Raw genomic sequence first — 10000 nt, 5'->3', positions numbered from 1 at the left:
TTTTCCTCATGGGGACCGACAAAATGTCCCCACAAGGTCAAACATTTCGGGTTTTACTATCCTTATGGGGACATTTGGTCCCCACAAAGTGATAAATACACACTCACACACACACACTCACACACACACTCACACACTCACTCACACACACACACACACACACACACACACACTCACACAGGTATTCTAATGAGTCAAGCAATCCAAGTCTCAGATGCATTGATGCCCTGATATAAACAAGCACAACACAGAGGATTTGAACGTCTCCCTCTTGATTCAGTGAGCCTGACGCTGTCTCATTCATTCTCCGATTGTCTCTTTCTTCACCACTCTTTGCTGTTCCCTCGTCACTGTCACTTTGTGTCTATAGCTGTGCGAGTCATGTTTATCTGTGTGACAAGACTTTGAATTTAAGTGCTTGCAACTCTTTTTCCTTGGGGGAGAAAAACATCAAAAAAGGAGCTTGAATCACTTTAAATGTTTTTACATTTTTCAAAGCACACCGGAAACAATTGAACCGTCTTTTTGGAAATGACTAAAGATATTGGATCGAATCAAGTATGCTGCGTTCTAAAATGGATAGATACAGTACTGTAGTTGCTAAACCAAATTCTGACAATATTCTCGACAATACTTTCTTAATCTGTACCTTTGTCTTGTTTTCCAGTAAAAATATGTAGATATCTGTCATGTCTGGGACTTTTCCCTAGTGGCCAGAAGAGGTCGAAAGGAGTTTGGGCTTTTATTTTGAAGTTACTGTGCATTGTTAAAGTTGTGTCTTTGGGTGCTTTTCAATCGGAAGACTGCAGGCTAGTTAAGCTGTGTCTTTCCTAGACAGATCCATCTGAGGCTTTGGAGCTTTGCCAAGGATCCTAATCTGTTTCGCAGTAATGTAAAAACAAATTGGGACTTGGTCACTCAGCTTAACCAAGCAGAGCGGGTATTCCGCACTCTGTATTGGTTGGGTTTGAACAGGAACATCAAAGCGCTGGTTTGTTGGCCAAACTTAGCTTGCATGTCATGATCTGACCAACGTTCTTGAGCCAGAGGGAGCAGGCTAAAGGAGGAAGAGGTGGAGGAGGAAGAAAAAGGTATCTGCTTCAGTCACGATTGTGGGGATGTCTTCTCCATCACGGTCGCTTTCCCTGCATGAGTCCCCGGTCTCCTTGCCCCTGCCAGTGTCCCCGGTCAAATTGCGCCTGCCCGAGTCCCCGGTCACCTTGCCCCTGCCTGAGTGCCCGGTCGCCTTGCCCCTGGCCGAGTCCCCGGTCGCCTTGTCCCTGCCAGACTCCCCGGTCACCTTGTCCCTGCCAGAGTCCCTCGTCGCCTTGTCCCTGCCAGAGTCCCCGGTCAAATTGCTCCTGCCCGAGTCCCCGGTCACCTTGCCCCTGCCCGAGTCCCCGGTTGCCTTGCCCCTGGCCTGAGTCCCCAGTCGCCTTGCCCCTGGCCTGAGTCCCCAGTCGCCTTGCCCCTGACTGAGTCCCCAGTCGCCTTGCCCCTGGCCCGAGTCCCTGGTCGCCTTGTCCCTGCACGAGTCCCCGGTCAAATTGCTCCTGCCCGAGTCCCCGGTCACCTTGCCCCTGCCCGAGTCCCTGGTTGCCTTGCCCCTGGCCTGAGTCCCCAGTCGCCTTGCCCCTGGCCTGAGTCCCCAGTCGCCTTGCCCCTGACCGAGTCCCCAGTCGCCTTGCCCCTGGCCCGAGTCCCTGGTCGCCTTGTCCCTGCACGAGTTCCCGGTCTCCTTTCCCCTACCCGAGTCCCCGGTTGCGTTGTCCCTGAACGAGTCCCCGGTCGCCTTGCCCCTACCCGAGTCCCCGGTTGCCTTGCCCCTACCCGAGTCCCCGGTCGCCTTGCCCCTGCCCGAGTCCCCGGTCGCCTTGCCCCTGGCCAAGTCCCCGGTCGCCTTGTCCCTGCACGAGTCCCCGGTCGCCTTGTCCCTGCACGAGTCCCCGGTCGCCTTGCCCCTGCACGAGTCCTCGGTCACCTTGCCCCTGCCCGAGTACCCGGTCACCTTTCCCCTGCCCAAGTCCCGGGTTGCTTCACCCTTACCCAAGTTACATTTACAACGTATTTTATTTTTGCTGTGAAAATAGCTTTAAGGATATAAGGTCTAGTTTTTAGAGAAAACTATTTGAAAAAATATAGTTTTTCAAACGCCACTGGCAAATGCTTTTTTCTTGTTTTAAGCATAAACTATACTGTGAGGATTAGATTCCTCTGAAAACAAGACCTGATATGTTATTCCTAATCCATTTGCTTCTCTATTAAATACATATTTTTTATGATATTTATTTAGATGTTTTTACTTGAAAACAAGTCAAAATACTAAATAAATGATTTGTTTGTAGTTAAATCACTGTAACGCACAGCCTCAAGTGGCTTACTGCATTTTTTATCTCAAGCAGTCCTGTACCGTATGCATTACTTCATCAAATTCATCATCAGTGCTGTTGGTCTTTCCAAAACAATCTTTACTTGGAACACAAAATCTGGCAGCAGCGTCTGTCAGCTGATCTGCAATCTTTCTTTCTTCCATCTGCATGTTTTGTATGACTTACAACAATAATCAGCTCATCAGACGGACAGTTATCTCCATATTTTCTGTTTTAAGTAATTAAGAGTCTACAATAATAGCACATTAATTACTGCCTCTTGGACAAATTACATCACTCATTTTTACAATATGGCACGACTTTCCCTTCCAAAGCTCCTGAGGTTAATTTGGGGGGTTGGACATAGGCTGGAATTATCTTAAATACTTGGTCACCAATTACAGGACCTGACTTGGTTTTACAAATGACTCTTGGCCTTAGCTACTTCTTAAAATGCCACATAATTCGATGTGACCGTATCGTTCTATAGCCTATATGCTGATCTATATGCATGTCTTCCAAGGGCAGTCTATTTAAATATCATTACTAAGACAGATTGTCTTCCTCTGACCTCGCTGAGGAATCTTTCAAAGCGCTGGTGGATGAATAACAACATCAAAAAACCAAGCTTCCATGTGTCGTTCCTGTGTTTCATAATGCCTGTCTAAGCATGTTTAACAGGCCGGATCAATTCAAATCACTTCAGTATGATGGTTTGATAGTGTGCCTGCCAAATCGTGAGTGAGGACCAAATCTCGACACAAGCTTTGGTGAATATAGCAGGTTGGACTTTATGTGTGATGAAGATAAACGCAAGTCAACAGATGCCCTCAAAGTGGACGGGCGTATCTAGAGATGGCCAGATATAATGAGCACCTGCGCACCTGGTGTTTTGAATGTTAAAACCACAATGTGACAAAGGCATCCATTCGGACAACAATGTAAACACCAACACTTTGAAATGAAGCAAATGACCCAATGGGACAGGATGTCTGCGCTCCACCCAGCACACCCAAACACATCCTACTTCTACATGTTTGAACAGATACCTGTCTGTTTCTACACTCAGTACACATATGAGCACGATTACTTGGATGATCCAAAAGTTGTTGAGTAGGTGTTTGCTGTTCTGCATATCGCAGCGCTGTTTTGTGGTCCGCTCTGCATAACGCGGCGGCTCATTTTAGCTTATCGCGGACCATTCGGCACGTTTCGTGGCCGACCCACCGGACCGCTCGGTCCTCCCGATGGCCAGTCCGCCCCTGATCGGCCCTGAAATGCATCGGCCCACCGGGAAATTGCCCGGTATGTCAGATTACCAGTCCAGCCCTGATTTCAGGTCAACAACTGTCATGGCGGAGCAGACATTTTTAAAGGTTGTTCGTTAAAGCTGTAGCATGCAACGTTTTTTTTTTATGGTAAAATATGTTTTACTATCACATCTTAATATGTAGAGTCATTTATAAGCTATTTGTAGGTTTAATTTATCGCCCGATAAAACAACATAGACTCAATAGCCAATAGCGTGAGTTTGGGAGCTCATCTGCATGCACAACAATACGTTTAAACACGTTATTTAAAAAAATCAGACAACGCAAGGAATCATGGGTGGACTGGCCATCGGGAGAACCGAGCGGGCCGGTTGGTCGGCTGCGAAAATTGGCATATGGGCCGCGTTAAGGTAAAATGAGCCACCGTGTTATGCAGAGCGGACCACAAAACGGTGCCGCGATATGCAGAAATGCCCCCCCCACTCGACAAGTTTTGGGCCAGTTGCCATGTGAAATCCCGGGCCGATTTCTCCTCCTAGTCCAGCTCTGCTCTTCATGGTTTAAAGTCAAACGCATAGGATAAAATAAAAAACGACGTTCCTTTATGGGTGAAAGGACATAAATTGCGGAAGCATAAATTGATCAACACGGGTCGATTTTTGCCCATTACGCTGATTTTGCGTTGCATGTAAGCAGCTTAACAGGCATCCTAACCGACTTATCCAATGTGTGCACAAGTTGTGCACATGCCTCTTCATCAGGGCTGGACTGGTATTCTGGCATACCGGGCATTTTCCCGGTGGGCCGACGCACTTTGGGGCCGATCATGGGTGGACTGGCCATCGTGAGAACCGAGCGGGCCGGTTGGTCGGCCTCGAAAAGTGCCGAATGGGCCACGTTAAGGTAAAATGAGCCGCCGTGTTATACAGAACGGACCATAAAACGGCGCTGTGATATGCACCACCCCACCCACTCGTCAAGTTTTGGGCCAGTTGCCATGTGCAATCCCGGGCATGACAATAATCATGTTATCCTATGCTTTTGACGTTAAACCATGAAGAGCAGGGCAGAACTGGGAGGAGAAATCGGCCCGGGATTTCACATGGCAACTGGCCCAAAACTTGTCGGGGGCGGGGCATTTCTGCATATCATGGCACCGTTTTGTGGTCCGTTCTGCATAACGCGGCAGCTCATTTTAGCTTACCGCGGCCCATTCGGCAAGTTTCGCGGCCATCCCGCTCGGTTCTCCCAGTTGCCAGTCCGCCCCTAATCGGCCCCACAGTGCGTCGGCCCACCGGTAAAATGCCCGGTATGCCAGATTACCAGTCCAGCCCTATCTGAAGGAAACATATAGTCCCGCCCCCCAACTCGGGTGGAGTCAACGTTGTAGTGTCGGGCTGGACGGGTCGCTCAAAACAAACTGAGGAATTTTTAAAGCGCCACAGAGAAACATTGTTTCAATTTTTCCAGTGAATTAACATATAAATGGCTGTTATAGTTGTCTCTGCATTTGAAGCTGGGATCTGAGAAAGTATTTTGACGAAGAATAAGTTATACACACCTTCCCGCCCAAAACCCCGCCCACTGCAGATATAAGCCAACCGGATGTCACGTAAAATTACTGATGGGCAGAGAGCGTTTCTGATTCGCTAAAAATAGGCAGGCCCCTCCCCTGACACTTTTCAGAGGTGCGATTTGTACTTACACACATATCGGTGATATCTGTAAGGTAAACGGGACATTTTATGTGCGGTACTAAAAAACACTTAATGCGAAACGCCATGGGTGAAAAACCTTGATTTCGTCCGTGGCCAATAAACTGAAATGAATCGCGAAAAGTGTCCGTTGGCAGGTGATTGGAGGAGAGCGACTGTAAAAAATAAGAGGGCTCGGTGAGGTGTGATAAGAGACATTTACATTGTTTTAATAACTGTAGCAAGGCAATCGGTGACCCTAAATATACAGTTTAAAATTTGTTGTGGGCCCCTCTGGATCTGTGGGCCCCTAGAATCGTTACCACCTTTCACCTCATTAGCTACAGCCCTGCTTGTTGGCTTTAATTTGTCTGGAACATGACAGGTGTTGGCCCAGATAGTGAAAGTAGCCTAAGCGATCCCTGCAGCAATGCACTGTATCAAGAGCTTTGTTTGATAAACACAAGGAGGTTTCTAATAAAAATGACACTTCGCATTTCCACATGGACCGCTGACTTCCTCAACACCAGCCATTAATAATGAAATACCTGCGTTATGGGATAACGCAACGTGGATCGCGTGCCGCAGGTGTCTGCGTCCCTATCATGGCATTTTTCTGGAGCGCACGGGCTTAAAATAAGATCTTGCGCGTCCTCGCATCGCATCGCCCAGCCGTGTGCGCGCCTCTGGGGGGATGCGTTCCGTAGGTGCGTGATGCGCTTAAGCCTTTACGGAGGACTGACAGAAAATCAACAATGAATCGGTCCAGGGATCACCGCGGATCTCCTTGAGCACTGGCTCATAGGTGTGGAGGGGTTGAAAGCTAGAAAGCACTATGTGGAGATAAACAGATGCAACTCAAGTCTATAAATGCATTTCATCATGTTTAAGTGATGCGATAGTGATAAATGATGCTGTTGATCCCCTACAGGAACGGGGGGTTGACCATCATACACCACGCAGTCTCACGCCCGTTGCTTCCCGGTGCGTCCGGGAATCGGGATCGTTCGCCGCATTTCATTTCACACACGTACATCTAATGTATGCATTGAGTGTTTACCTCTCAGCCATGGTTCCCTCTCGAGTCCCGTTTTAAAACGCAGTGAAAGTAATCCACAGGACGTCAGTCATGGTGGTGGAGGCTGTGCCACTGCCGCCGCCGCCGCCGCAGTAAAAGCGAATGAACGAGTATCTGGACACGCGCTGTCCGCCCGCGTCTCCGTCACCACCGACAACCTGACGTCATTTTGCGCTTCTAGAGGGCGAGAGCGCAGAGAGGCTGAAACGAGGCGGTTACCATGGCAACTCAGAAACGCTCATTTATCTGTCTCTCTGTCTCTGTATTTATCTATCTGTCTGTCTGTCTGTCTGTCTGTCTCTCTGTCTATTTATTTATTTATCTGTCTGTCTGTCTGTCTCTCTGTCTATGTATTTATCTATCTGTCTGTCTGTCTCTCTGTCTATTTATTTATCTGTCTGTCTGTCTCTCTGTCTATTTATTTATTTATCTGTCTGTCTGTCTCTCTGTCTATGTATTTATCTATCTGTCTGTCTGTCTATGTATTTATCTGTCTGTCTGTCTCTATTTATCTGTCTGTCTGTCTCTCTGTCTATTTATTTATCTGTCTGTCTGTCTGTCTCTCTGTCTATGTATTTATCTATCTGTCTGTCTGTCTCTCTGTCTATGTATTTATCTGTCTGTCTGTCTCTCTGTCTATGTATTTATCTGTCTGTCTGTCTCTCTGTCCATGTATTTATCTGTCTGTCTGTCTGTCTCTCTGTCTATGTATTTATCTGTCTGTCTGTCTGTCTCTCTGTCCATGTATTTATCTGTCTGTCTGTCTGTCTGTCTCTCTGTCTATGTATTTATCTATCTGTCTGTCTGTCTCTCTGTCTATGTATTTATCTATCTGTCTGTCTGTCTCTCTGTCTATGTATTTATCTGTCTGTCTGTCTGTCTCTCTGTCTATGTATTTATCTATCTGTCTGTCTGTCTCTCTGTCTATGTATTTATCTGTCTGTCTGTCTGTCTCTCTGTCCATGTATTTATCTGTCTGTCTCTCTGTCTATGTATTTATCTATCTGTCTGTCTGTCTCTCTGTCTATGTATTTATCTGTCTGTCTGTCTGTCTCTCTGTCCATGTATTTATCTATCTGTCTGTCTGTCTCTCTGTCTATGTATTTATCTGTCTGTCTGTCTGTCTCTCTGTCCATGTATTTATCTGTCTGTCTGTCTGTCTGTCTGTCTCTCTGTCTATGTATTTATCTATCTGTCTGTCTGTCTCTCTGTCTATGTATTTATCTATCTGTCTGTCTGTCTCTCTGTCTATGTATTTATCTGTCTGTCTGTCTGTCTCTCTGTCCATGTATTTATCTGTCTGTCTGTCTGTCTCTCTGTCTATGTATTTATCTATCTGTCTGTCTGTCTCTCTGTCTATGTATTTATCTGTCTGTCTGTCTGTCTCTCTGTCCATGTATTTATCTGTCTGTCTCTCTGTCCATGTATTTATCTATCTGTCTGTCTGTCTCTCTGTCTATGTATTTATCTGTCTGTCTGTCTGTCCATGTATTTATCTGTCTGTCTGTCTGTCTCTCTGTCTATGTATTTATCTATCTGTCTGTCTGTCTCTCTGTCTATGTATTTATCTATCTGTCTGTCTGTCTCTCTGTCTATGTATTTATCTGTCTGTCTGTCTGTCTCTCTGTCCATGTATTTATCTGTCTGTCTGTCTGTCTCTCTATTTATCTATCTGTCTGTCTGTCTCTCTGTCTATGTATTTATCTATCTGTCTGTCTGTCTCTCTGTCTATGTATTTATGTATCTGTCTGTCTGTCTATGTATTTATCTATCTGTCTGTCTGTCTCTCTGTCTCTCTGTCCACGTATTTATCTGTCTGTCTCTCTCTCTGTCTATGTATTTATCTATCTGTCTGTCTGTCTCTCTGTCTATGTATTTATCTATCTGTCTGTCTGTCTCTCTGTCTATGTATTTATCTATCTATCTATCTATCTATCTATCTATCTATCTATCTATCTATCTGTCTGTCTGTCTGTCTGTCTGTCTGTCTGTCTATCTATCTATCTGTCTGTCTGTCTATCTCTCAGTCTGTCTGTCTGTCTGTCTGTCTGTCTGTCTGTCTGTCTGTCTATCTATCTATCTATCTATCTGTCTGTCTGTCTGTCTATCTCTCAGTCTGTCTGTCTGTCTATCTGTCTGTCTGTCTGTCTGTCTGTCTATCTCTCAGTCTGTCTGTCTGTGTGTCTGTCTGTCTATCTGTCTCTCTGTGTGTCTGTCTGTCTATCTGTCTGTCTGTCTATCTGTCTGTCTATCTGTCTATCTATCTATCTGTCTGTCTGTCTGTCTGTCTGTCTATCTCTCAGTCTGTCTGTCTGTCTATCTATCAATGTCTGTCTGTCTGTCTGTCTCTCAGTCTGTCTGTCTATCTATCCATCTGTCTGTCTGTCTATCCATCTGTCTGTCTGTCTATCTATCTGTCTGTCTGTCTATCTAGCTGTCTGCCTGTCTATCTCTCAGTCTGTCTGTCTATCTATCCATCTGTCTGTCTGTCTGTCTATCTGTCTGTCAGTCAATCAATCAGTCTGTCTGTCTGTCTGTCTGTCTATCTATCCATCTGTCTGTCTGTCTATCTGTCTGTCTGTCTGTCTATCTATCCATCTGTCTGTCTGTCTATCTGTCTGTCTGTCTGTCTGTCTATCTATCCATCTGTCTGTCTGTCTATCTGTCTGTCTGTCTGTCAGTCAATCAATCAGTCTGTCCTATATATGTAATGCTATAAAAATCAAACATTGCAAAATGATTAAAAAACAAAAATAAATCAGATAAGGGAACAGAAGTTTATACAAAACAATAGTGTAACAGAACAGCTCCAAAATTGTGAAATGTAGATTAATGTGGGGCGTCATAAGGAATTGAAAAAAGTTCTCTTTGGGACCTGAGACTTAATCCCAAAATTATGCGATGAAGGACGTGATTAAAAGCACAAATTTCCAACTGGAGTACGCCATCACCCTCCAGCCTTTTCAGTTGTTATATTTATTTATTTATGCATTTTTTTTGTTTTTTTTTAATCATGCAAGGAACATATAAACGTAAATTGCAGCATGGGAAAATCCTTTATGCTCACTGATTAAATGACTAACAGTGGCCTCTAGTGTTTGCAATGCATCATCATTTACTTCAACATATACATCTAATATTTCATACCTCAAGAATATAGTAATAATATTGTATACAAACCTAAAATAATAACAGGTTTGAAGCTGTTTACAATGGAGGTTTGTGTTCTGTGAGAATGTGTCCTCATACATACAATGATTATTATTATATTTATCTCTCATATCCTCGATGGTCCTACACTAAATTATATTTTAAATCTCCACTTTCACTTTCTTTTGTTTTTGGCTATTCACATTCTGCATGCACATCGCCACCTACTGGGCAGGGAAAAAAGGACTAAAATATTTATATGTTTGTCACCCACACCTATCATATCACTTCTGAAGACATGGATTTAACCACTGGAGTCTTATGGAATACTTTTATGCTGCTTTTATGTGCTTTTTGAAGCTTCAAAGTTTTAGTCACCATTCACTTCCACTGTATGGATCTACAGAGCTGAAATAACCTTTAAAAATCTTAATTTGT

General features: G+C 44.8%; 2 protein-coding genes across 2 annotated transcripts in view; one reads left to right on the top strand and one right to left on the bottom strand.

Annotated features, from left to right (window-relative positions):
* Positions 1–6497, bottom strand: part of LOC127623582 (rho GTPase-activating protein 39-like) — a 46182-nt gene extending 39685 nt beyond the window's left edge. Inside the window, exon 1 of the mRNA XM_052097974.1 lies at positions 6395–6497. Within this exon, the coding sequence (XP_051953934.1) occupies positions 6395–6405 (11 nt within the window). The 5' untranslated portion in view covers positions 6406–6497. The remainder of the gene's footprint in view (positions 1–6394) is intronic.
* psmg4 (proteasome (prosome, macropain) assembly chaperone 4) overlaps positions 1–10000 on the top strand; it is a 180371-nt gene that overhangs the window by 169093 nt on the left and 1278 nt on the right. The gene's annotated exons all lie outside the window — the stretch shown is intronic.

This window comes from Xyrauchen texanus, chromosome 30 (genome assembly GCF_025860055.1).
Source record: "Xyrauchen texanus isolate HMW12.3.18 chromosome 30, RBS_HiC_50CHRs, whole genome shotgun sequence".
In the NCBI taxonomy this organism is placed as follows: domain Eukaryota; kingdom Metazoa; phylum Chordata; class Actinopteri; order Cypriniformes; family Catostomidae; genus Xyrauchen; species Xyrauchen texanus.
The sequence above is the reverse complement of the archived record's forward strand: the minus strand, read 5'-3'. Positions and strand labels throughout refer to the sequence as shown.